The sequence below is a fragment of the Thunnus maccoyii genome, chromosome 2 (genome assembly GCF_910596095.1).
Source record: "Thunnus maccoyii chromosome 2, fThuMac1.1, whole genome shotgun sequence".
Taxonomy (NCBI): domain Eukaryota; kingdom Metazoa; phylum Chordata; class Actinopteri; order Scombriformes; family Scombridae; genus Thunnus; species Thunnus maccoyii.
The window spans coordinates 37,960,933-37,988,835 of NC_056534.1; the positions used below are offsets into that span (position 1 = coordinate 37,960,933).

The window sequence follows — 27,903 nt, forward strand, 5'->3', positions numbered from 1 at the left end:
ATAATGCTTTTGTTCAAATGGTCTACAGGTGTACATTGAGATGAACCAGCCTGTGATGGCAGCCAGCTTGTGTCTAGAACTTGGCAACGCGCTCAAGGTAAAACTTTGGACCACAGATTCAAGCTGTCCCACAAGATGAATTATCTTTATTTATTTATTTTTTAAATATTTTTGCTTAACGTTGATGTATTTCATTAAATATGTTAATCTTAACTCCCCCCTCTTGCTTCAACAGGAGATGAACAGACCAGGAGAGGCTATTGTTCATTACCAGAGGGCTGCGGAGTTGCAGACACAGACTCCAATTGAAGCTCTGTTGTCAATGGGAGAAATGGCCACATGTAAAATTCTCACACGTGAGTTTAGTCTGTCCATTTACATCTGATTATGTAGCTGATGCATGTTTTATTAGCTAGCGTCATAGCTCTAGAGATTGGTTGGTTGGTCGATCCACCACTTTGGTCCAGACTGATATATCTCAACAACTGTTGGATCAATTGTCATGAAACTTGGTACAGACATTCAAGGTGCCCAGAGGATGAACTGTAATGACTTTTCCATGAGAGCCACAATGCGGTTAACATTTGTGGTTCTGGTCACCATTATTGGCAGCCATGAAATTTAAGTACATCATGTAGAATTTCTTCTGAAAAGAATGAATCTAGTGAAACAGCTTTGGTCTATAGACACTCATGTTTGGTACAGAACAACAAATGATGAAACAGTATCTTTAAAAAAAAAATAGGAGGAAAAAACTATAAAAACTGAAAGATTGCTGTGACACTGGTATTGGCACCCTTCATATCAGTTTGAAAAAAATAGTAACATTTGACCAACCTGTGATAAATTAGAAATTACTCACCTGTGATAATTTGTCAGTGCCCGCATGACTTGAATTAGCTGTCTGAGAGCATCACCAGTGCCTTTATAACCAAACATGAGACCTCTGAAGGGTACAAGGCCATCTCCAAAGACCTTGGTATCCCTGTTTTACAACAGTTCGCAACGTTATTAAGAAGTCTGAAGCTGATAAAGACCCAAAAACACACATCCAAAAGCACTCAAGAATGGTTGAAAAACTGGCCAGCAATGAGTCCTGATCTCAGTCCAATTGATAATCTTTGGAGAGAGCTGAAATCTGCCATTGGGGAAAGGAATCCTGTAAACATTCAGGAACTTGAACAAATGGCAAAGGAGAGTGGGAGAAACTACCAGCTGACAGGTGCAAGAAGCTCATAGATGGCTACAAGAAACGTTTGGAGGCAGTCATCGTTGCAAAGGGATGTGCAACCAAATATTAGGGAAGGGTGCCGTTATTACCGTCCACATCATATATTCTATTTCTTCTTGAAATTACTACATGCAAGTTGAATCGCTGAATTACTTTGGACATCCTATTAAAATATTCTGATGATACAAAATTGTTACATTTCCATTTATTACTGAAGATATTGTACAGGTTGTATATATATATATATATATATATACATATTTATATGTATGTGTGCATATACAGTCTATATGACTTGATTCTCTGTTGTGTGAACTTGCGTGTCTCTTGTGTTTTGCAGGTGACTACGATGGCGCTCTGTCAGTGTTTACAGAGATGCAGCTTGTATGCCAGGAGAGAGGACTGCAGCTACCAGGCACCAGCACCCCTGTTGGTGAGGCTCCGATAGGCAGTTATCTGCAGGCTCTACCTGATAAAATCTTCTCATATGGGGGAAAACATACGGAATGGATCCCCGGTTATATGACTTTCTATATAGAGGCTGAATGTAATGTCTACAAAAATACAATTTAGTTATAAGAACTTTAGCAAAATCAGGAAATTCCAACAAATGTAAAGATAATGATAAATATTAAATATCATGATTGCATTTTATTTGATTACAGTGAGTAGAAACTATTAAATATGGAACTGTCTTGATTTCTCTTTAAATCTTTAAGGAGCTTTTCTGGACATTGTGGCAAAATGTGAGATCTCCAGAGTGTTGCTGCTGATGTTGCTCGAGGTAGGCACAATGATTTTATACATCAAGCCATATAAGAGTTAACTCTTAATGCAATACTATCACAATAGTTATGGGAACTTGATTTTGATGGTGATTCTGAGATGTGATATTTATGGCAAGAAAAACATCTGTATCTCAATAATGATATATAACTGAAGAGGAAAATCCAGTACGACCCCCAAAAAAGGACTTTTATGGAAAGTAGGAATCAAACCTGTCCTGTTGATTCATTTCACTAGTTTTATAATTTATATTTATAGGTGGTTGTAATGGAAAACTGTGTACAGAAGAGAAAATCTGAACGTTTTTAATACATGAACAGCTGCCAATCTTTCATTGTCAAACAGCCGTACACTAGTAACAGGTTGAACTGTCTGGAAGCAGAAAAAGAAGGAAACACAAAGAGAATATACATCAGATCAAAATATTGGTTTTATACAACAGGGTCCAAAAGTCTGAGACCAGCAGTGATGATACTTCTATTTTTGCATTTGTTTGTTTGTCTTTCATTCATCAAATGATTATATCAGCTTAACAATTTGAGTGAAAAGCTGAATCTTTGGAAAATGTACATGAATTTCGTCCTATCTTAGTATTTTTTATGTCCCCTTTTGCTTTAATGACAGCATACAGTCCAGCTGACATGGACTCTACAAGTTTGTGTAAAAGCTGATGACCCATTTTATTCCAGCATGATTTCACAAGTTTCCTAAGAGCTTCTTGTGATGTCACAGTATGCTTGGCTTTCTCAGTCCTCAAGTGCCCCCATAAATGTTCAGTAGGGTTGAAGTCAGGTGACTGTGGATGAAAGTCCACGACAGTCAGGACTCATTGGTCTTCTTTGGCCCTCAAGTAGTTTTTGCAAAGTTTTGAGGTGTGTTTGGAGTCATTATCCTGCTGCAGTATGAATCCTTCAAACCAGAGGGTATAACATGTCTCTGAAGAATGCAGTGGTGCGTCTCCTGGGTCAGGGTGGAGTCAGTGTGGTGCAGGTGTCTGACCTCTGAGCAGGCAGACTTGAATATTCCCACCAACATGTTTCACTGTGTGTTTGATTCACTGCGGTTTCATTCTCTCTCCTGTTTGTCTCTTCACACACACCCTTCTGTTACTGCCATAAATCTCAAACTTGGATTCATCAGTATGTTTTTTCCAGTCATCCATTGTGAAATGTTTGTATTTCTTAGCCCACCCAAGTGTTTGGCCTTGTTTCCTCTCCTGAGAAGTGGTTTAGAAACTGCTACTAGTCCTCAGAGACCACTACGAGACAGCCTTCTTTGGACAGTACCTCTGCTGATTGGAGTCTTGCCTTCTTTATTTAGCAAATTTTGTGATGAAGTTGCTTTTCTATGTCTCAGGGAGCTAAGCTTGATGGTATCTTCTGATGGTGTGGCAACTTTTGGTCTGCCTGATCATGTTTTTGTTGCAACTGGTCAGGTTTCTGCAAAGCATTTTAGAGTTCAATGCACTGCCCCTTTATGAACTTTTAGTCTAGCCATGATTTGACACTGAGAAGCCCCTCTTTGCTTAGAATAACAATGTGACTTCTGACACTTTCACTTTAGTTCTGATGCCACGTTTTCCACTATCACAATGCTACTTAGTAAGCAATGATCTGCTGGAAACTTGAGCCGCAGTCATATTTATAACAGGTGAACACTGGCTGCAAGTTGAGTTACTTGAATGAGACTCTGGTAAGTAGATCAAATCCACCTGAGTGTCATTCTTCAATGGTAGAGATACAACTCAAGGAAATCTGTGAAGTTAGTCAACGCCACAAATTTGCTTAAATTTGATTGCTGACCTAGAAATAGTGCAGAATCTTAAATATTTCTTCATTTTACATGTATGACTTCTTTTTAAATGTTTCTGACTCCTCAAACTTTCTGATTATTTCCACGTTTACATGAAAATATGAGTGATTTTCAAAGCAGACTTTTGGACTCCTACAGCGGTCTGTACTCACCTCTGTGTATCACTGGCACTATAAAAACAAATCATTGTTGGCCAACTCATTCTACTTTAATGGTCCAACTTTATTGTTTTCCTCTGTAGCCTCCGCCTCAGAAGCTGCTACCAGAACATGCACAGACCCTGGAGAGATACGCATGGGAGTCGTTTGACCCTCACAGCCAAGGTAGCTACACTTCAACATTCAATTTAAAAACAAAACACACACACACACACACACCTTTTTACTGCAAAACTCTGAAATTGTGTCCTAATTCCTATGAAAGACAGTTACTTGAAGTTGTGTACACACGGTGCTTGTTCTCTCCTTCAGTGACCTTCCTGCCTGAGAATGTTTTCCTCCTCCTGCAGTCAGTCGTGGTGAGTTTCATCATCCACTTACTTGTACAGTTCACAGGATTTCCTGATCTGCGCTGACTCATACAGGAAAAATGATGGTCTTCATGGCCTTCACAATGCAGTGATAAATATGCAGGGGTTTGTCTTTCTTTGTCAGTGGAATGACGTTTTTCTATTTGCAGCATTTGCAGTTGTGTTTGTGGTATCAGACTTTAACCTGTGTCCTCCAACGTGTGGCAATCAATACTCATCATCACACCCTTAATAAAAAAGATTCCGTAATGCAACTTCTTCTGAACTGGCAGACTTTGTACATGTTTATTGAGGTTGTAAAACGACCTTGTCAGGCTCTCCTGAATTTGCAGTTGCCCTTTTATTTGTGCAGTGTATAACAGTAAATGTGTTTTGCAGATGGCGTGTCAGGAGAAAGACACAGAGTCCCTAAAGTCTCTTCAGATTGAGCTATGGTGAGCGTTCAAACATGTTTATTTCCATCATGTGATGGCGACGGAGCTGCATTTTATTGCTGCTTATACTAATTTTCCATATTGATCATGTGTTTGTCTGTTTTTTCTTCCATCAGGCCTTTTCTGACTGCAGAGCAGAATCATCTTCTCCACCTGGTGGTTCAGGAGCGCATCACGCCGTCTGGCCAAGGCATTTAGTACAGTCCGGTTTTTACTCACTTCCTCTGGGAACGATACTTTATATAATGGAACATTCCTGTTTCTGACTGGGTCTGTTGTAAGGCCTGAAGAAGTGTTGTTTTCAAAACCTCAGTGTTGTAACTTGCACACAATATAAAACTTTCCCCTTACGAAGTCAAATCACATGGGTTTAGAAATCAGTGAAAATCCAGTTGAAGTTGATCGTATGTTGTTTATTACCCTGATGTGATCATTGGTCAAACTACAACACTGGACTAGTTAATACATATTTATTATGCCTTGTAATAGTGACTGTTTTGAGTTGTATCTTGTAGTATTTATTCACAGCAGTTAAATAGATGAAACATATTAATGCCTTATGTTATAATTTCTTTTATTAATAAATGATATGGCTTAAATTCCAATGTAATTACAAACAAAACCTTCTAATGTATAGTTCTGAAATATGATAAAATGAAACACAATCTTCCTCCATCCCTGGTTCATGTTCACTTGTACAAATTACATGTACTTTCTTATGATAGCAGCCAACTACAAACACACAAAATCAAACATGGATTAAAAAAAAAATCACTCAATAAAAAATGTTACAAAAATATAATGGTTACAATATACAACGATAAAAACAAAGGATACACTATACTTCAGTTGTAAAATAATGATACACGATTAAAACTACTTGTCCTGTAAATAAAGGCTTGTGTTTTCTCATCAAGTAGTGTTGTAGTGTTGCCAACATGCCGTACCTTCCCAGATACAGTATTTTTCACTTCTTGACTCTGGAAACTCGCAGTAGTAGCTGTAAGCCTCACGACTCGATACTTCAGGATGGTAAGTACTTTAATTTCTCAGAACGTTTTCAACTACTACATCTCAAAAAACTTTTACTGATGGCTTTATTATTCCAAAATTCAACTCTGTTCGATTCTTAAAGGGATATTTTTGGGAAATTTACTTTCTTGCTGAGAGTTAGATGAGAAGATTGGTAGCGATGTTCTCATCTAACTCTACAGAAGAAAAACAATAAGTGAACCGTATTTCTCAGAATATAAGCTGTTCCTTTAAAGTACATGACCGAGGTTTCCATATATATATATATATATATATATATGTAACGACCCAGTAGAAAGATGCTCCTACTGCTTTGAAATGAGCAATTTTAGGGGTCACACCCTCCTAATCTCAACCATTATTTTGGAGCCCATACTGGTCTACTCTTGAATGAAATATTACCCTCCTCTCTGTTTAATCAAATACAAATCTATGATGGAAAAAAAATGTCCATAAAAGTTAAGCCTTTTGTGTAATATTAGCATGAGTTCAATTAAGTAATATTCAAAATATCAAATGGCTCTTGTTAGCGATTGAATATTATTCCCTAATTATCCTAGCTGCAAATGTAGATCAACAACCTTTTAATGGGTTTTTTTCCCCCAAATTCTGAAAAAAAAAATCCATTCCTGACTGTCCCAAACTCAAAGGAATATGATCCCAGCCTTGGCCGTCTTCCTCTTATCCCCTTACTCGCTCTTCTTCCGCAGGATGAGGTAGGTGATAGCTAAGAGTAAGCTGAAGACAAAAGAGATCCAGGCCAGGACGTAGGAGTGTCCGAACCCTCCCACTTTCTCAGTGCCCTGGAACTTCGCTGTGTACACTGAGGGTGCTATCATTATACACAGGCCTGTAGGAGAGACGAGGAGAATACTGTCAGATAGAGATAAGACTCATGAGCTGTCACTGTGTAGCAGAAATTAAAACACAATGAAATGAGAAACCTGCTAATTTACTAAACTTTAAACTTAACAGTCAGTCAGTCTGCCACGTTGGTCCAGACTTAAATATTTCAACAACTATTAGATGGATTGCCATGAAATTTTGTACAGACATACATGATCCCCAGAAAATAGATGAATCCCCCTGACTTTTCCTCCAGCACCATCATGAGGTATACATCTGTGGTTTTGAGTGAAATATCTCAACAACTGTTGGATGGATCGCCGTGAAATTTAGTAGAAACATTTGTCTTCCCCTCAGGATGAATTTTAATAACTTTGATGATGCTCCGACTTTTCATCTGCAAACACTAATGACATTCCCATCAGCCTCAGCTGTGCTTTGTGTTTAGTGTTAACTAGCATATGTTAGCATGCTTCACATTAAACTAGGATGGTGAACACTGTAAACATTGGCAACTATTTGGGATTTTTAAGCAAAATGATCAAATATTTGATGATTCCAGGTTCTCAAATGTAAGAATTTGCTGCATGTCTGGGTCTTCCACTACAGTCAATTGAATATTTTGGGGTTTTGGACTGTTGGTCAGACAAAATGAGACATTTCAGGATGTCACTTTGAGATTGTGATTGGCATTTTTCACTGGTTTCAGATATTTTATTAATGATTAATTGAGAAAATAATCAACAGATTAATCGATAATGAAAATAATCAGTAGTTGCAGCCCTGAACGTTATATCTTCTTAGCACCAACAGGTTAGCATTGAGCTTTAGCACTATGCTAACCTCACAGAGCCACTAGCATGGCTGTGACGCAGAGATGTCATGTCTACATGAATGAGTTCAGTTTTACCAAAATCTGTCACAACTCATAAAGAGCGAATACAGCAGTATGAATATAACTTAACTTTACCATCTGATTTTAAGCATTTCAGTGAATATTGTAACTTATTGTTTATAACAATATTCTGTCCACGTTGCTCACTAATAGTTAGCACATTTACAAAAAAACAATCCAGACAATATTTGCATATTTTTAAACAATCACCTCTCTGCTCCTATCGTATAAAATTGCTTTTCTCCCTGAAAGATATTATTTTGTTTTCAGCCACATGTATTTATTTCTGCCCTTTTCAACTGGCACATACAACCAAAAGCTAAATTACATTTACGGGACCAACAGGCTGTGAAAATGCCAAATCACTGCGACAATAAAGACTGACAACCTGAAGTATGAAAATGTTCAATTATCAGCTTTTGACACCAGCAAAGGTTCATACTCCTAAAAATGAATCTGACTGTAAGTTAAACGGGGCAGTGATATTCAATCATGTGCCATCGGATAAACTTAAAACCAGAAGAATGTTGATGAGACGTGACCTTTTTATTAATGGCATCATGCAGAAAAAAGTGAACCTGAGACTGAGCTCAGCCTTAATAAATCTGGTGTCAAATGTGATGTGAAGGATCCAAACGGAGGAACCGACAGGCTCACAATATTGTTTAGGGATCATGATCCACGTTCTGCCAATTCAGTCCCAGTAATAAAGCTCAACTTATTGGTTTTCAGTGCTACTCCTTCCCAGCATTTATTTGCTCTAATATTTTGGACTATAGGAAGCTGAGAAGAGCTGAGCCCTATCAAATGAAAATATTTACAGTAACACAGAAACACAAGCCTAAAAATGGGTCTCAAACCAGCCAAGCATTAGCAACATCCCATCCAGAGAAATGGACAAATCTCAGGTATAAGAAGCAAGCAAATAAATCATTATTTCTTATAGCTGCAGGTCAGACATTTGACCCCAGGTTACTTACAGGCGATTAGCTGTAAAACGCCAGTGAAGGTGAACCTCTGGCCCTTGGGTAGAGTGAACAGCTGAGCCACAAACACAAACAAGGCCAGGATGGCAAAAATACAGGCCAGCACCGAGGTGGCCTGCGCCGTCTGGAGTAATTCTACAAAACAGACACACTGTCAGTGAAAGGTCGACAATAACAGTAACCCCGTTATGTTTTATGCATCATAACTGCTTACTGCTGATCTATTCATAATATTAACATTCATAAAATTATTACTGATCATTTATTAACATATTGTAGAATTGTGCAAACAATTTCATTAGCATATGAACTCTGATTGCTGATCATGTACCATATTAATGACCATTAAGATCTCCTGATCAGCATCCTTGCTGTTTCTACATCTTAACATCTGGGCTGTCTTTTCATATCAACATCATCATCATGTGAACTTAATTGTGTGAAAAGTAACAGTTCTCAGACCACCGATCTCATTCATAAAAACATGCATTTAAGCTTTACCGTCTGGGAAGTCTTTTAGGTGAGTGTAGTGCCAGCCTGAGCCCGTCTGATCCCACCTGCCCCATAAGTCAGTTGTCATTGTATCAGTGACCCACCAGGCCTGAAGACACAGAGGAAGATATGAATACACACCGAGGATATCAAGGCAGATGTCTGCAGATTTACTGTGTCAACAAATGTTTATGCTTGTCTTTCCTCACTTATTGTCGTCCTGCACAAGTGTATACATGCACCAGTATAGACAGATCAGTGTCTTCTTACATGTCTGTTTCTAAAAATAGAGCCTATTCTGTAAGAGTTGGTTAACACGACTCTGTAGAAATAACGTAGATCTGCACCACTGTGGGTGCCGAAATACTCCCCAAACACAGATTTTGACATTTTACTCCTTGGTATTTCCAAGTTTTCATCAGAGAAATTTTCAATATTGCTTAAGGTTTTTGTATTTGCTCTGAAAAAAACAACCTGTAGGAGCCTTTGGTTGGCTTTTATAAACTCATAGGCTATAAATCTTCTGTTCTTCCTCTGAGCAGAGGTGCACTGTTAAATGAGAAAACAAAAAGACAAGATGTGAATAAAAATGAACCACTTACACTATCAATGGTGGCCACCAGAAGTAGGATGATGGTGGTGATGTGCAGAAGAACGATTCCAGCCAGCACCAACATCGTGGCCTTATGAAAAACTGATAACAGGGAGGAGGCGGAAGGATGCACAGAAATTAGTTTCCACACACGGACTCACGTAACACAGTCATCAATTCTCTCTCTCTCTCTCTCTCTCTCTCTCTCTCTCTCTCTCTCTCTCTCTCTCTCTCTCTCTCTCACACACACACACACACACACACACACACACACACACACACACACACACACACACACACATATCAGACAATGATCACTTTTGGGGACATTACATAGACTTACACACATTTCCTGGAGACTTACCCTAACCCCTAACCTTAACCACTGACCCAAAAAATCAGCTTTTTCCCAATTGGAGACACAGTTTTTGTCCCCAGTTGGACAAGCCCTCCCCAATTAACTGGTCCCAAGTCTGAAATTTGTCCCCAAAAGTAGCCTATGACAGACCACAAACAAACACTGTCTCAAACAGAAAGAGAAAGAGGAATGATAGAGGAGAGGAGATCCGTTGTATGCAAGTCCAAACTCGCCCCAGAAGTCTCGCAGAAAATTTTTTGAATAACTGCACAGCTGCTGTCAAACACATCACAGGTTCCTGAAAGCTGCTCAGATCATTCAATTAAACTTTTTTAAAAACCGTTATTTCTATAATAAGACGTCTCAGATGAATTGACATCCATTTGTAGCGCCCAGAAATACGTGTCCGTTTGCTTAACGACTCGTTTTTCATGGTTATAGACTATTTCCGTTGACAAGAAAGGCGCGTTTGTTTGGACGATGTTCCCAAATGGGTGCTGCTCCGTTACACACACAGGCCCTGTACTACAGGCAACTACTTTGAAAAAAGCGCGAGAATACAACCACTGAAAATAATAATGAAAACACCTCTTAAGTTACAAACCGAAACATGAACCATTATGACTTTTAATCTTTACTTTATATACAGTTTTCATTCGCGCGTCTTTGTTGCGCTCAAAGTCATATCCGTACAATTCTTCAAAGCAAACCTGAACTACGCTTAAATTTACTTTTCTGTACCCAACACGCCTCAAAACCTCCCAAATCTTGCGTAATTGCGTCATAGAGCATCATCTATAAGACATAACTGCTGAAAAATGTAAACAACGTGTATAAACATTACCTCAAAGCGCTTTAACGCACGGCCCGGGAGTTATTTGGGAATGTGAAACACTGTAGACCCACCCAGCTTTGAATTCGCAGGACACACATCACTCTGTTTTCCCTTATTCGCTCTCTTTCCCCCCACCAAGCCCCACCCATAAAGTTTCAAATTTTCTTCCCTCAATGAAATGTCCAGACGAACCAAACGGCTTCTGGTTCACTCAAAAAAAAAAAAAGCGCTGCGTAAAAAGGAGTAACGTCTCCAAAATCATTCATTGTCACACAGACTTTTAACACCTGAAGCTGCTCCAGATGTGTTGGTGTTCTGCTCTCTTTTTATTCCTTAAATACCTTCCTAGACTGCTTCAGACTCATCTGATTTCTTTCATCTAACAGCTCACCTGAGTGTTTTATCTTCACAATAAACTGTCTGTAGCTTTAGTGGTCTTCATATGAATATGAAATATCATTTTGGACATACAGTACATAAACATATCCTGCAGCGCAAGAGTACCTCTTGTGCTTTCAGACTACTTTAACACATTTTCCGGTTCATTATGCACTTAAAATGACTCCTCCATAGATGGAGCATTAAGAAGTGATGTAGACAGCGGTGCAGCTCCAGACACCAGGGGCATCTTCACATTTCCAACACCATCATACTCTGATGGTGACATGTCTTCAAGCAAGTACAAAGTGAAATGAAATATTGTTGATGCAGTTGTGATTGGTGCAACAGACTGAAATTTTTGAAGTATTTTGAAACAGAAGTGGAAGCATCCTATGTAAGAATATTCTTGTGGATTATATAAAGGTTCTGCAGATTTGTGTCAGGAAGTGACTTTCCCCACTTTCACAGTGTCGCCTGATCCATTCCTTGTTCCCTTACATGTGCTCTCAATTAGAGCTGCAACAGTTAGTCAATTAATTGATTAGTTGATTGACAGAAAATTATCAGCAACTATTTAGTTAATTGAGCAATTGTTTTGGTAATTTTTTAAGCAAAAATATCAAAAATTTGCTTCATAAATGTGAGGATTTGAGGCTTTTCTGTGACAGTAAACTGAATATCTTTGGACAGTTTATCAAACAAAACAAGACATTTGAAGACGTCATCATGACCTCTAAGAGATTATAATGGGCATTTTTCACTTATTACAGACAAAACAATATATCGAGAAAAGAATCTGCAGATTAATTGATAATGAAAATAATTGTTAGTTGCAGCCCTGTTCTCAATAATCATATTTTGTAATATATTTTGTATCCCTTTAAGCCTCTGGCTGTATAAAATGTGTCTGCTGACAGCACTTGGGGTGGCAAAATACCAAAAAATATATATACTGACATTTGACTTTTGGCTATTTCCAAGTGCTTTAATGACACCTGTAATGGTCTGAGATTCCACTGGAAAATCAATTCATTTAATATACAAATAGGAACCTTTTTCCTGACATTTATAAACTCATAGGTTGATTATAAAACATTTATTTTTTCCTCTCTATATAGAACTCTCTTAAATGGGAAAACAAAAGGGTGGAGAACAGGAAAAATTCACTTACATTATCAATGGTGGCTACTAGAAGCTGTCATATTAACCACAAACTGTCATATTTTAAACAGATATAGTCAGATTGGTATTATTAGTGGCTACAATCAAATAACACCATGTTATTAGGGGATTACTTGGCAGACAGTGCACATCTACTAAAGCCTTTTATCACCTGTCTTGGACAAAAGAAAGCTCAAGTAGTTGTGGGTCTTCTCATTATGATAAAAGAACTGTTTTGAAAACCAGTAAAAGAATTTATGGCTTTTCTTTTCCAACAGGCCTCAGCTCATGTCTGCCTCTGTGTTATCTCCCCTCAGGCTGAGGTCTCTCAGTTAAGACCACATGGACTGAGGTAGTCCTGATCTGTGTACGACAATGGCTGCTTTATCCTCCTGGAGGTGGGACGAGGACAGATACCATAATTACTTCCTTTGCTCTGTTACTGACCACGCCCTCATGTGTTGACAGTACAGAGTCACTCAGTGTGAGCAGCGTAACCACGGAAACAAATCAAGATTGCACTGACACTTTCTCACTCGGGTCAACTGTGGCCGGTATATGGCTCACATGTAGGGAAGTAAACTAGCAGTCTATGAAGATGACACTATAAACAGGTCTAATATCCCTGGATTTGTCCTATTAAACCAAATCCTGTTTCTCCTTCAGTGTGAATAAATTGCTCAGTGGTTGTTGTTAGATGCATGAGTCGAGTTCTGTGTTACGTAACTTTCTGTTATGGCTGATAGAGCCATTAGTGTAAGTTTCTGTTTTTATTATAGTGCTGCTGAGGTGAAATTCATTTGAGAGCGATACTATTGTCAGAGGGTGTGAGAATAGACTAGAGGAAGTATTTTCTCCTGGCAGTGAGTCTGAATAGAAGTCAAGATTGAAACCATTATATCTGACCCCTGATGGTTTGTCATATCTTCACAGTGAATGGTGAGTGGGTGAGCAGTGCCGATTCCCCCCTCGTACACCACTTCTGAGTCAGCGGTGTTTTCTATTCCCATCACAACATGTGGGCCTCTACAGAGAGTACAATATCACATCCATTGTGCAGTGAGCGTTCATTGGACACACATTACAGAGGAGCAGCTGCTGCTGAAAAGGCCTTATTTATAGTCCAACTGAAATTAAATTGCCTTTTTTTTTTTGGTCTACTGCAGCATACATATCTGCTCGGTAAATCACTTGTCTTGTGTTCTCCCTTGGAAAAAAATCATAAACCAAAAGGGAGAAATCAATATTTTAATATCTTTGATTTCATGATTGTATCCCATGTTTACATTATTTTGATTAAATACGTCGCATCTGCTGGAGTCCTTATTTCAATACAGCAAATCAAATCTTTGATTGTTTGATCATCGGCAGAGCAGACGTCACACTGAGCCTGATAGCATCCTGCTCTGCAACACAAGAGCCACAGACCCTGAACAACAACCCACATTAGTCCTCCTGTTAGCCCCCTTCTCATCTAACGTACAAACATGGACACATGTCTCGTCCTGCACCTTAGCTTGTTGAACCAGCCACCAAATAAACACTCACCGGTGAAAAGTGCACCGCTAACGTCAGTTAGCAGGCTAATTAGCCAATTAGCTGCTGAGCTGCAGCACATTGCAAATGTCACTTTGGACCCGTTAGATGCTGGTTTGGTCCAGCTACAAAAGACAAAAAGGAGAATTACTGATATTTTCCTAAAAAATCTTATTTCTTCATTCTAATAATACAAAACTATTCACTTAAAAAACATGATGGCATTATTTTTGACTGCAAAGAAGGATGATTAAATTTGATATCAGGTGGACTTTCTGGAATAAATGCCAACAATAATCTTATTTCTAACTTTGAATATTGTTTTTTTGCTAAAAGCTTTTGCTGTCTTCTAGGATCAGTTGTGCAGAATATATATTCAGCTCTGGGTGAAAGAAATAGAGCTTTCCTGTTATTTACAAATTCCTTATCCACCTATATCATCCTAACAGGTTGTGTTGGGACATCTTGCATCCTGGGGACACATATCCACTGCTTCATACCTTTTCTAAACTGACTGATGTTCAATTTTCTCTCCTTAAGTGTCACACAACAAACAGCAAAGGCCACTTGCAGCAACAATGTGCTGAGGTTGTTCGACTGCACACATCTCCCCACAACAAATCTCTTTGCCCTTCATAGACTCTACTCTCAGGCTCCCAACTCAACCCAACTCCTTTTGAACTGCCTCTGCACATTCCTGTTACATCCAATCGATTACCACCGCAGCCACTGCAGGATTTAAGTTCTGCAGAGCAACAGAAGTCTGAGCTTTTCAGATTAATTCCAGCGGCTCTTGTTGCCTCTGGACACTCAGGCTTACAGCAGTCCCACCCGAAGCAGCCTACTGCAAATCTGCAGCAACACAATAACCAAGAAACTCCCCCAGAGTCACGTTTGCCAGACACTCCTCCCGTCTCTCCGACAACTCATGACTCATTCCTGCAGATGAATCCCTCATATTTCATCCCTACACCTCATCTATAAAACATCGGTCAGTAACTGCTACTGTTCCTCTTCATCCAAACTACATCTAGGACTAATCTTTATCAAGCAGTCATCTCCTTGTTGGACAAAACCACTCAGCCAGTGTTCCCACTTCTCCTTACCAACTTGGACAATAATAAGTGGAAAATGTCTGTAAATTAAGAAAAAAACGACAGATTTAGTGTTGTCTGCTGATTTTCAATTTAAAAATAGGTTGTTTATGTGTTTGCTGGCTATGTCCATGAAATCTCAAGAGTACAAAACTATAGAATGCATATATATACTGATATGTTGACACAGTCAATACCACCTTAAACAAGCAATATTAGTAATATTGGTATAAATCCAGTATTTCTCTATACAGAGAAAGGTTCATAAAGGTAATGATGCCTTCATTGTTGAAGCCATCATTCCTGGTTACCTTTTGTGAAATGCTTCCTCCTGTTTTTAACAGACTCGATCATCTAGAAGGATAATCTTCAGTATCTCTGGACTCTGCTCTGAACTTGGTAAAACTGCATTTTCATATTATTCACCTGGAAGAATTTACAAGATAAACTTCATCTGGAAACGCTGCCTTCATATCATGCAGTCACGTTTTTCTCTCTTTTATTTGTCAGATCCTGTTTTGTTGTGTTGGATGTGATTGTTGTAAATTAATGTGTTTTTATTAAACTTTGTGACACATACTGTATGCTGCCATTTTGGCCAAGTCTCCCTTGTATAAGAGATCATGCATCTCAAAAATAAAGATTTAAAAAAATACAGACTTTACTTGGAAGCTTGTGAAATCGGCAATTTGATAAGGTAAAACTATTATGGTCTTTAAAACATTACTTTAATATAGGTCTGTGTGATGATTATAGGTAATATATCAGATATTGGTAGATTATCTGCGTCAAAAACCCTGTGAACGCATCATAAGTTTAGATAAAAAGTTAAGTAGATAAAGTTTGATGGGATTTGAGGAAACTAAGTAGGGATGTTACTCAAATAAAAAGGTAAGTATGTTTTTTAAAAAAGACTTGTAGCCCTCTTTGAAGTGGCGTTAATCTATGAGTGGCCATTTAAGTAGATGACAGCGAATTAAACAAAATAATTACTCACTGTAATGTGAGTAAGAGAGTTACTCAGGAGGAGAGTTTTTAACATTTCTCATCAAGTCTTTGCGTCTGTGCGCTTTGCTTTTTAATTGGTCCATACCTGATGACACTTAGTTGATTGCTCTCATTTGCAGGTGACGCATCCGTGCGCACGTGAGCAAAAGCGTCAACAATCTGGCGATGTCTTGCAAAGAGAAAGGATTGATAACTTTGTTTTTATTTATAGTAACCATTTATTTTTACACGTTTCAGTTCTGCAATGCGGTGAGTTTAGGACGGTGGCCGGATGGTTCTAACACTCACCAAGATCACGAGAGGATTAAACTAGATAACGACGTCCAGCAGGGGACTGGGAACTCTGGTGAACAGGTTATCCACCTACACAAACCTAACCAGCGAGGTCGTCTGCAGCTTCGGCCTGAATCTGCTGCCTTTCTTGAGGAGCCACTTCCAGATTTCACTTTACCGAAACTTGATGAAACTGACAGCAGCTTGTCTTGGACTTCTGGTAACGTCAGCACACTACAAAGGTCCTGGCCTTCACACTCTGAGGATGAATATCAAGAGGACTTCACAGGTAAAAACTGCTTCAGGGATCATAATGCAGCAGAGCTTGATAATACAGAGCATTATTTATGTATTATTATTGCTGTTTAATATCCTTTTAGGTTTTCATGGAGTCCAGGGGAAGGTCTTGGGGCCATCTTCTGACTCTAGTCCACACTTTTCTGAGTGGCTGGCTATGAGGCCTCTGGTGCAGTGTGACGATAATGTCATGACCTTCACAGCCTCTGGAGAAGGACTCACACAACTGTTAGTGGACAGAGGTGAGATATATGATATTATTTGTAAGGGTGGCAGTGGTGTGATGGACTAGTGCTGTTTGAATATTGGCTAACAGGTTATACAGGAAGGACCGTTTCTTACAGGGAATCCTTGCATTTCTGCAAGGTGCACACATCTCGCAGAAACTTAAAGCCTTCATTTCACGTAGGGTGGAGAGTGAACTTAAAGTTTATTTGGAAAAGTTTAACATGAACTTATTTGCCCAATTCATGCTGGAGAAAATGATCATTATATAACAAAACAAACATTATTATACCTTTTTTTTTCATTTTCCATTAATCTGCTTTTTTTCCTCAATGATTTCATCAATCATCTGTGCTGTATGAGTAACATCCTCAAATTTCTTGTTTTTTGTGACTAACAGTCCAAACCAACGATAATTAAAATACATTAATTTAAAACAAAGAAAATTGGCAAATCCTCACAGCTTGATAAACTGAAACCAGGGAATATTTGGTATTTTAGCTTGATAAGTGACCTAAACAAGTAATCATTTTTATGGATCAACAACCTGTTTTTTGTTTTGTTTCACTTCTACATTCAGCTTTTCAACATCTTCTCTCTACAGAAGGAGCCTCTCCCATCTCTCTGTCTCAGTTACCTCCATACTGCGGTTACTCAGTGAGGACATCATGGAGTGACCTTGAGATGATGGTGCCATATGATGCATGTTACATTACACAGGAGGTATCGGCAGCACCTACACTATATTTCCACTAGTCGTCATTCTGTGTCCTTTATTCATCACGCCCTCCTTTTCTTTTTCTCTGTCAGAATGGCAGTTATGTGCTGCCCATGCTGTGGTGGGGCAGCCCACTGAAGCTCTCCTGCCCAGTACAGATGTCCACTCTCGCCCCGCCTCTCTCCCACTCAGTCCCTTCAGTCCTCTGCTCCCCTTACGGCATGGCAGTGCAGATATATGGGCAGGAGGAGGATATACATATGCTGGGAGTCGTAGGTGCGTTAGCTTTTGGGGCTTAGCGGTGTGTTGGTAGTTAAATTGATGATAACTTGTGCATTATTCTGTATAGTCTGGTTTAATAGAATCCACATGTGTACAACATGAATCTTCATTAGTAGTTTTATTTGAATTGAGAAGTTATTCAGAGAGTCGTCTGTAAGTCAACAACTAATACAACTCAACACACATGATTAAACTCAAACTAAAATTGTCACAGGACTGTGTCTTTAGTTCCCCTGTAGTTACTGCTATTATACAGTTCTTTCCAGGAAACTTGCCAGGAAATTACAGACTCATAAATGTTTTAACTGTTTTATTTCCCAACATGAAGATCTCCTGATCCTTTATTTGATTATTTATTTAGTTTGGCTAAAAGTAGTCAAATTTAAATATACTTAGTCAAAAAATGCCTAAAAATGGGTTTTAACTGTAGAACAGTAGGTCTCTGAATGTAACAAAAGCACAACACAGACGAGACGTCAGTGCAGGTTTTATCAGAATCGAACCTTTTATTGACTGACTGACTGACTACAAAACAATGTGTGTCTGTTTTACAGTGAACGGAGGTTGGGCTCCCTTTGCGTCTGCAGAGTGTGCGTACCGTGTCAACTCCCAACCTGAGGATCTGATCTTCTTCATCCTCTTCAGCGCTCCTTGTGTCACTCATGGAGTAAGTTGTCTAATCTTGAATGGATTATCGTGGCAGACGACTGGCTTGTAACAGCATTTTTATGCAACTTTTTTTTCAGGATCTCCAGCTTATATTAGATGAGCAGGAGTATATCCTCTCCTGTCCAGTCAACCCTCAGGTCCCCTATGTCCCCTCTCTTCCGTCCTCTCCACCTCTGTCTCCTGGTGACCCTCAGTTTCCCTACGTCCCAGATCTTGCACCTACTTCCCCTTCTCCTCCCCCTCCTCCTCCTCCTCCTCCTCCTCCCCCTCCTCAACCTCCAACCCAGGAGCAGCAACTTCCTGACTACCTCCGCTACCCCTACCCTGGGCTCCAGTACCCCCAGCTTCCCCAGGTCTACCCTCCTGGCTCACAACCTGTCCGTCCCCCTCGGCCCACTCCAGGCAGTCCTCCTGGGCCCCAGCCTCAGCAATCCCTCTACCCCTCTGGGTCTGGCAAGTTGCCCTACTCTTCTGGAGAGCACCTAAAATATCCTTCCCCTCAAGCTACATCTGCTTCCAAATTACCTGCTGGTCCTTCTCAATATCCGTCTGGTGTGTATTACCCTTTCTACTATCTTGCAGTGACACCAGCTCCTACCCCTGTTACTAAAAAGCCTACTACTACCACCTCTCCTCCAGCTACCCAGCCACTCGAACCTCCAACCAGTCTTTATTACCCACAGTATTATCTTCAGATGCCTTACTATCCTGCACCCACTGCAGCACCAGTGACCCCAGCACCCACTCCTTCCCCTACCATCCCTCCTTCTCCACCAAAACAACCTGTTGGTGCATTTTATCCCCTCGGTTCATATATCTCGTACTATCCATATGATCAAATTTTCCACCCAAAACCTTCCACTTCACTTCCTTCTACCGCTCCACCTACCCCTCCTCCACCTCCTACCACCACCAGGACGATGGTTCCCAAACAACCCAGTTATCCCTCCGGCCAGTTTTACCCACAAGGGCTGATTTATTTCTTGCCACCCACACCTCCGCCTGCCACGGGGACGCTGCAGCCCTCTCCTCATGAGCCTCAGCAACCAGTAGCTCAGCAAGCCACCTGCCCCCCTTACACTCACACCATTTGTAGCTACTACCCTTATCCATATTATCCTTATTACCATCATCTCTACCCACCACACTACCCCCCTGTGCCCCAGTATCCAAAGATTGAACCACCAGTGACCACGGAAAAGCCAGTCACCACCACCACCACCACCACCACCACCAGTTCTACAGCGTCTATCCCAACTCAGCCCACTCCACAGTCCCCTCATCTCCAGTGTCTGATGGGGAGGATGGTCGTCTTCCTGCCTTTTGCTCACCCAGAATCCATCCAGGTCAGAGGTCAGTGAGTCTTTTGTGTAAAACATAGTGGCTCTTTGTATTGGTGAGAAGTGTGCCTGTTCACTTCTTCAAAGAGAGCAAAACGATCTTTTGTTGCCAAATAACTCTTTGGCAACAACTATCTTCTCTCCTATAGAGATAAAAGTAGCATCCAAACACTTTTTTTTTTTGCCTGTTTTTTCTTTTGGAGAGAAAATGTGTTGATTGCTTGAGTTGATGTTTCTGTCTCTTCATATGTTTTTCAGTTACTTTCATGGATTATTTTACAATTAGAGCTGCAGCTAATGATTATTTTCATTTCATTAATTGTTGATTAACCTTCTGATTATTTCCTCAATAAATTGTTTTTTCTATAAAGTCACGGTCCACAGTCATGTGTGTTACTGTCATGTGTGACACAGAAAAGCCTCGACGTCTCACATTTATGAAACTGTAATCATTGAACATTTTACTTTGATTATCAAAATAGTTGCTGATTAATTTTCTGTCAGTTGACTTATGGCTGCAGCTCTATTTAATATCAAATATGGACATGCAAGGCTGTAGTGATATGGCAGAAAATGTTATAAGAATATTGGCTGTGCTGTATTTTCACTCACTTGTTTGTGATATATTCAGGCATCTTGAAGTGCAAACAAAGTCTGATGTCATGTTCTAGACTTGTTCCCATACTGGCATCCCCCAAGTTAGCTCTAAGACGTCCTGTTCCTATTTCATCTCCTGCACTCCTAAAATGAAAGTATTAACTGTTACAGGTAGCACATTTCTAACAGACTTTGCTTCTAATATCAGATCAAAAGAAGATATGGCTGTTTCTCCCCAGTGTGTCTCCCCTGTGTGGGTACATGATACAGATGGCTGAGGGCTCCGGGGTAATCCTTTACTCTCCTCTGCCTGCCTGCCACAGCCAGTCACGGGTGAGATCCTCCATAATGCTCCGTCTCTGCCCGTCAATGTGTCATCTTAATATAATCCTTTCACTTTTATCATGTCCATGTTTTTAAAGAAATTATAAAAGATTGTGTTCCGTTGATGGAGTGAAGTCATGTGACGGCATGATGAGCTCGGAACAGTTCAAAAATAATTTTTGTCTTAAGATTTAAAGTTTCCATGAAACGGCATCGTGAGCTCTTTTAATCAGAATGTACAGTAACATAAAAGTTTGCATTTGAAAAGCTCACAGTCGGCACGTTAACATGCTAATAGTAGTATGTATTTAATATGTTGACACACTAAACTGTTCATTGTAGACACTGTATCAGAGTTTTAATTTAAATTTGGATTCCCATCAATCCTTTGTATCACAGCAGCGATTCTTCCTGGGGTCTATTTAAAACTCACACACCACCCACATTTACATTGTGACGGTGACAATCCAACACGCAACAGTTGCACTCATATAGACCTGAGCTGAACAAATCAGAATCTAACATGATAATCACTACAAGACAAAGACTAAAAGGCAAAAATAGTTTTAACTTAGGTGTTTATTTGAGCTGTTTGGTCATTTTAGAATCTGTAGTTTGTGTTGATGTTTTTATATATAGATAACATTATATTTAATGTGTTTCTTATATTTTTTTCTACTGGATTTCTGTTAATGGTTGGACAAAATATTTAAAAATGCCTTCACATACAGTGTAATGCAGTCTAATCAGTGATACCACAAAGTAGAAAATTACCTTGGGTTGCTGATGCTTGTGGTTTATACCACTTGGGTTGACTTAACGATGATTTATGACACCAGTCCAGCTTGTATATGGAGCACAGGCAAGCAGTTTTTCCCAGTCAGCAGCTCATATTTACAATTAATCCCATATGGTCTGTATGCAGTATTTGCGCTGCATGCATCTACACTGGGTGGAGTTTTTCATGTTCTGTGCAACCGAACTAGTAAGAGCTAAAAAATTTTTGTTTAGCTAAACTCACAAGCTCTATTTTTTTATATATTGCTGGAGTCATATGTGGTGGTTCTTACTGACTTTATTCATCTCTCTCTCACTTTAGACTCCCACAACCATTTCCTTACCTCTGAGGTTTTGGGACCTTTCCATGGGGGAGTATAGGACTCTGGACCTGCAGTGCCCGTACCAAAGTACCCCTGAAATTCTTCCACCAGTTACTCCATCTGTCTCGCCCACCCCGCCCAGCACCACCAAGGGTCAGATCAGCACCTCTGTTGTCCCGAAGGCCAAAGTCTTGTGCTCCTCCCATCAGATGACTGTGGAGCTCCCACCAGGTCCCATCTCTGGAATAGCTGTTAAAGGTGTGTGTGTGTGTGTGTGTGTGTGTGTGTGTGTGTGTGTGTGTGTGTGTGTGTGTGTGTGTGTGTGTGGGGTGGTCTATATGTTCCAGGTGCATATGGTTGCCATCAGCTCTGCATGATTTAAATTTAAACATGCTTCGGGGGGCTGCTCCGGTGTACAGTTAAATGGGGGGGTAGTAAAAAAAAAAAGTAGGCGCGGTTGTTGTTTTGACTGGGAAACACTAAAAAATGTGCCTCACTGTGCTGAGAGCTGCAATTGTGCCATTTAAGGACTACACCAAAATAACTTAATATATGTTCCCATGTCTTTTTCAGACATCAAAGGGAACCAGATGAACGTTCAGGACGCCCCAAAGCACTGTGGGTATTCTGCCAGCAAAGGAAAAGATGGCAAAATCCGTTTGAGTCTCCAGTTACACTCACGCTGCCACATGAGTGTGCAGGCAAGTATCGACTCAGATTTCATACTGAGCACACGACCTTTTGTATAATTGATCATTTGCTGAACCTATTAACTCTTGTATAAACATTTTTCTCCAAAAGGGTAAAATGTACATCATCGCTGTTGTCTACATGACAGTAAACGGGAGAAAGGAGGCTCACTTCTCCTGTCCAGTTTCCATCTCAGGGTCTGGACAAGGTAGATTTTATGTTTATACCCCTGAAAGGCTATTCAATTTGCCAAAGGGTGTTTTCTCCAGGCCATTCAGAGTTATTTTAACTGTGCGGTTGACATTTGTCGTGCTGTCCCTCAGAGTGCAACCTTCCCAGCGAACAGCGTCTCCCCTGCGGACTCGGCTCTGTATCCCAGCCACAATGCCTCTCCATGGGCTGCTGCTTCAGCAAGCACCCCCCTGCCTGCTACTACCCCATGGATGGTGAGCTGCAGTTTGTGTCCCCACTGGCATTTTCACGCCACTTAGCTGAGTACAGTTGAACTGTTTTGGGTACGGATATGTAAGCGCTACAGCTGCTGGATGTGTGAAGAGGCATATTCAGGGCCAGCACAGCGTGATTCAAGCTGGCAGTGACACAGAATGTGAAAAGGGTATAAGATACCTTGGGTCTCATTATCAATTGCCTCCTGAGATTTCTGACCTTTTGTTCATCTGACCTTTACATAACTGCATGTGTGTATGCGTGTGTGTTTGTGTCCTCCTCCTCCAGAGTGCACTCTTGACCGCCACTTTGTCTTCTCGGTGCCTGCCTCCCTCACCGAGCCCCCTCTTTCCCCTGCCCTGCTTGTTGCTGCCAGCAACTCCACATGCAAACCTCAGAAAGTGACTTCTGACTATGCCCTGTTTAAGATCCCGATGGATGGCTGCGGGGCACGCAGAATGGTGAGTTTTAATGAATGAACACCTTTCACAGACAATTGAATATTTCCAAGTGTCATTATACCAATTATTATGTCATTTGCTGTTGTAACAGGAAGTGGGGAAAACGATGATCTACATGGTGGAGGTCATCAACATGATTCAGTCTATCAGCCTCAACTATGGCACCATAACAAGAGATTCTCCTGTCAGGTCAGCGCAGGCTCTTTCTTTATTATTAGACCAACCGTGTACCCAGAAAGGCTGCAGCCTTTCATGAAGGCCAAACACTACAGCAGGTGAATCGGTTGTATTTATTGTTAAAGTTAGTTAGTTAAGCCAGTGGTTTCCAAACACAAGTTTAATCTGAAGTTGTAGACACATCGAATCGTGACGAATGTCAAGTTGACAGATCTCATTCGTTTTCTATGGAGAGCAGGAGATCCGGCTGCGCGATGCATGATGGATACAGCACAGCGAGTTGATGGACCAACTGCTGTACCTGAATTTGCATAATGATGACTTGACCTCAACTTCATGCAAATGAGGTCCATCAAGCGCAATGCAGCTGGCTCACAAAACTCAGATCAAAATGTCAAACTAGGCAGTACTGATAAAATATGAATCTAGATTCTGTTACTGCATGGCCTGTTTCTCGCCTCAAATGTTTTCAGAAGCATACATTAGTGTACTGTTTAGCTGTATTATGAGATTGTTTGTAATGCAGCTGCCATGTTGAAAATGGCAGAGAAAAAAAAACCAAACACTGCCCAACTTGCAGTCCGTCACCCACCTGCCGGCGCGTCCAGATGCGTCCTCGCTGGAGTCTGTGTGGCTGCACCATGAGAGGCTGCGACATAGTTAAAAGGACAGGAAAGCAGAAATGTCTGCTATGCAAAATTAGGTTTATTTAGCCTCTTAATAATGCAATCTGAGAAGGAATCATCACCCTTTGGTTGCACAGTTGGCAGTCCATGGACATATGAAACCTGTGGCAAGGGTTGGCAAGTAGACAAAGCTTTGGGTCTCAAGCCAAAAAGGTTGCGAACTACTGAGTTAAGCTTTTAAAGTTAATGAAGACCTGAGAACAAATTGCATACGAGACCTCAGCAAGACTAGTCACCCACAAAACAGTCAGTAAAAGTAAGAGGGATATCAGTTTTTGTAGTTCTTGCTTAAAAATAAAACACACAGATTCTCGGCCCTCCATATCATATGACTACTCATCCCTCCTTTATAGGAAACTCAATGACAAATAAATGCTTTTTATTTTACTGAAGCTTAACTCTCAATGTCTTTGTAAAAAGTATACTTTTATATACAGATTCAAGTTTGTGGTTCACAGCTCTTACCCCTGATTCTCAGGTTGATAGTGGAGTGCAGATACGTGCCGGGCACTGTCCTGACTGTGAGCTACCTGGTTAAAACTCCGACGCTGGGACCTGGAGTCCAGACCCAGGGGATGTTTGGAGTCCAGCTCAGGATTGCCAAAGGTAGACAGTCTTCTTTTCAACACTACTGGTTGCTTTGCATACCCAGGGAATTGTAATTCTTTGTGTCCTTTGTGCCAGTCCTTTGGTGGCTGTCTATCTAATAAAAAATTCACAGATCTGATACAAATCTACATGTAATATGAATCTACAAACTTAATGTCTTTCAGCCCCATGTGAATGCTTCAAAACATGTTGCCTTTAGATCAGCTGTAGGAGAACTTCTACTTAGTTCTGAGTGGGTGAAATGTGGAGAAATAACCTCCTTCTATTCCAACACACCTCCTCCAATCTCAGATGCCCAGTACAGCAGCTACCACCCCCAGTATCACCAGCCCCTGCAGATGCTGCTGGGGAAACCCCTCTACCTGGAAGTGCGGCTGCTCAACGCCCCAGATCCCAGTTTAGTGCTGCTGGTGCACTACTGTGTGGCCTACCCCCGCTCTGGAAAAGCTGTGTGGGTGCTGCTTTACAACGGGTATGTTTGAACATCTCCTGCTGCGGGGCAGCCTGTGGAACAAAAATTGAAAGTCACTGCATACAAAATATCACATCTTGAAAGTGTTTTCCACTGAGAGGCGATAACAAGGGAAGGAAGGGAAAGCATATTTTTGAAACACATTGTTCTGTTATCTAATTGGTTTACTTATCTGGTTACTCCCTAGATGTCCCAACCCTTTGGACCCAGCCTCCCAGCAGGCCGTGCTGTCTGATCCTCGTCCTCCCTCTCCTCGGGCTCAGACCCGTCGCTTCACCATCAGCACCTTCCAGTTCCTTCCCGATGGTGAGTTCAAGGACCCAGATGAAGAGGTAAGAATACATGTAGACCCTGTACTAATACTAATTGTAGCATTAATGCCATCTTTAACCCCCGTTACACTGTGCGATTTTGGGCTTTTTGAGATGAAAATTGACACTCATGAGAGAACTGTGGTAAAATCTTTGGCTGTCAATCCAAAACAGTGTCCTAGATCGCCCTGTAAGACATGTCCACCGACAACCAATTTGGAGATTTGGGGACCAAAGACAGTCTGAGGCAAAATTCTGACAGTGTCAGAAATTTAAGACCATATTCCCACAACATGACTGCTGCTACGACCCACAAACCAATCAGAATACGACATGAAATGACAGAATACACTGGCAGGCGTGACATTTCATAACTACAGTTTTTTGAATAAAGTTTAGGGGCGAAACACATTCATTCTCCTTCAGTCACGGCAAACAAAAACCAAAACGATCGAGGTGAAATGAAAAAGAAGTTTGTGTGACTTTGCTGCATTTTCAAAACATGAGCTGCACATGATGCAAGCTGATGAAGTTCCTCTGCTTTCATATACATCATAGAGCCATGATTCACTATGCATTCAGCACACAATGTGACATGCCTCAAATTTATATCGTACAGTCTGACGCAGATTGTGACCAAGATTTTATTGTAGGTGTCTCACGCAATGTGGCATGCAATAAATCCACAGGATCGTTGTTGTTGCCAAGTCTGAAGGCGTCTTCAGTGTGCAGTCGGTGAACTAAAGTTGGGGCACGAGATTCAAAATCATGGATGTCAATATTAAATTGAATAGTTGGATATTTTGGGAAGTTTGCTTCTGTGCTTTCTGGTGGAGAGTTGTAGAGAAATTCAATTCCATGTTTCATATCTGCCCATTGGATATGAAGCTACCGCCAGTAGCTGGTTTGCTTAGCTTAGCATAAAGACAGGAAGTAGAGGAAAAACGGCTAGCCTGGCTCAATCCCAAGATTAAGAAAAAAAGCTTTCCAGCACCTCTAAAGCTCACTAACATGCTATATCCATATAATCCATTAAAAAAACTGAAGTGTAAAAACTACAACTTGTGGATTTACGGTGGTTTATGCCAATTTTCCTACTTTTTGGAAAGAGCCAGGCTAGCTGTTTCTCCCTGTTTCCAGTCTTTATGCTGAGCTAAGCTGCTTCATATGTAATAAACCGATATAAGAGTGGTCTCTAACTTCTCATCTAACTCTCAGCAAGAAAGCAAATAACAGATTTCCCAAAATGTCAAATTACTGCTTTAAGCAAGCTTTCCATACAGTTTGTGTTGTAGCAAGAAAAATACAGAAATCTGTCTTTTCCCCGGGAATCAGTAAACTCTCCTTCTAGTTGCAGTTGTCATTGGACATTTATTTATACCCAACGTCTAACTGTGTAAGAAGTAAATGCAAATTATATGGCTGTTCACTCACATTATCTCTTTGACTCAATAAAGCAAAATGAACACAGCTGTATTTCTAAATCTCTTAATCAGCATTTGTTATGAGGAAATGTGGAGAGGCCATTTTGTAATCTGCAAATTCTGGCCAAATCTCAATTGCCAGCAGCTGTTTGTCATAGCGCACTGCACACACACTCGACACTACTGTACATGTAATCCTGTTTTATTTTTCTCTCTCTCTCAGATCTACTTCATGTGTTCAACTGAAATCTGCTCCCCACGTGACGGCCCGTGTGTCGAGGGATGCTTCGGGCAATGACGGTGAGGAAAATGAGCGTGCTCTGTCCTCATATCACCCACCTCGCCCGTTATGAACTCTGGAAGATCACATGAAAACGCCCATAAATGAGCCCCATTACAGCACTCCTCACTGGAAACAGTATGAGAGCCAGTAGTGGCTGCAGTTCCATATGACAGAAGGACAATGATTTAGTAATGAGGAGAGTTTTGAATTATTTATTAAGACTGATCCATTTCCTGTTTTTCAGTTACGACATAGAAGACGCTTGAAGTTGGTTGAGATGATGATGATCTGGTAAGCTGCACTGACAGTGTGAGCTCCCATTTACAAACACACTTGAGTTATGTTTTCTTAACCAGATCTTGTGTGTTTCTCCTCTTTTTCAGGCCTCAGACATCACATATTTAACCACCAATAAAAGCTCTCAAAGGACACTGAGGGTGTGTGTTTCTGTTGCTAAGCTTGCAGCCACAAGGCTTTGCAGCAGGAAGTGGCACTCCATTAAAAAGCTGG

At 40.6% G+C, this 27,903-nt stretch overlaps 3 protein-coding genes across 5 annotated transcripts in view; 2 read left to right on the forward strand and 1 right to left on the reverse strand.

Moving 5' to 3' along the window:
- f8a (coagulation factor VIII associated) overlaps positions 1 to 5,708 on the forward strand; it is a 9,172-nt gene extending 3,464 nt beyond the window's left edge. Inside the window, exons 5-12 of the mRNA XM_042430887.1 lie at positions 29 to 97; positions 236 to 356; positions 1,572 to 1,664; positions 1,951 to 2,015; positions 4,071 to 4,152; positions 4,300 to 4,346; positions 4,737 to 4,792; positions 4,909 to 5,708. Coding sequence (XP_042286821.1) covers positions 29 to 97; positions 236 to 356; positions 1,572 to 1,664; positions 1,951 to 2,015; positions 4,071 to 4,152; positions 4,300 to 4,346; positions 4,737 to 4,792; positions 4,909 to 4,990 — 615 coding nt within the window. The 3' untranslated portion in view covers positions 4,991 to 5,708. The remainder of the gene's footprint in view (positions 1 to 28; positions 98 to 235; positions 357 to 1,571; positions 1,665 to 1,950; positions 2,016 to 4,070; positions 4,153 to 4,299; positions 4,347 to 4,736; positions 4,793 to 4,908) is intronic.
- On the reverse strand, positions 5,575 to 16,112 carry emp1 (epithelial membrane protein 1). 2 transcript variants are annotated; one of them, XM_042430971.1, is made up of 5 exons: positions 16,094 to 16,112; positions 9,646 to 9,737; positions 9,053 to 9,152; positions 8,546 to 8,686; positions 5,575 to 6,674 (listed from the first exon to the last, which is right to left on the reverse strand). In XM_042430971.1, exons 2-5 carry the CDS (start codon positions 9,718 to 9,720, stop codon positions 6,514 to 6,516), a joined length of 477 nt encoding a protein of 158 aa, XP_042286905.1. In that variant the 5' UTR covers positions 9,721 to 9,737; positions 16,094 to 16,112; the 3' UTR covers positions 5,575 to 6,513. The 2 variants fall into 2 exon arrangements, with proteins under 2 accessions (XP_042286905.1, XP_042286895.1); XM_042430961.1 differs by lacking the exon at positions 16,094 to 16,112 and adding an exon at positions 10,838 to 10,925.
- On the forward strand, positions 16,105 to 27,824 carry LOC121909971. Of its 2 annotated transcripts, XM_042430877.1 has the most exons (20): positions 16,105 to 16,570; positions 16,662 to 16,820; positions 17,408 to 17,526; positions 17,614 to 17,797; positions 18,358 to 18,470; positions 18,550 to 19,024; positions 19,112 to 19,825; positions 20,618 to 20,742; positions 21,833 to 22,091; positions 22,407 to 22,534; positions 22,635 to 22,731; positions 22,847 to 22,969; positions 23,259 to 23,431; positions 23,523 to 23,620; positions 24,773 to 24,900; positions 25,195 to 25,375; positions 25,563 to 25,707; positions 27,334 to 27,410; positions 27,638 to 27,684; positions 27,777 to 27,824. In XM_042430877.1, the coding sequence occupies exons 1-18, from the start codon at positions 16,174 to 16,176 to the stop codon at positions 27,406 to 27,408; spliced, it is 3,693 nt and encodes a 1,230-aa protein (XP_042286811.1). In that variant the 5' UTR covers positions 16,105 to 16,173; the 3' UTR covers positions 27,409 to 27,410; positions 27,638 to 27,684; positions 27,777 to 27,824. The 2 variants fall into 2 exon arrangements, with proteins under 2 accessions (XP_042286811.1, XP_042286801.1); XM_042430867.1 differs by having other exon boundaries at positions 18,550 to 19,825.
- The last annotated feature ends 79 nt before the right edge of the window (positions 27,825 to 27,903 follow it).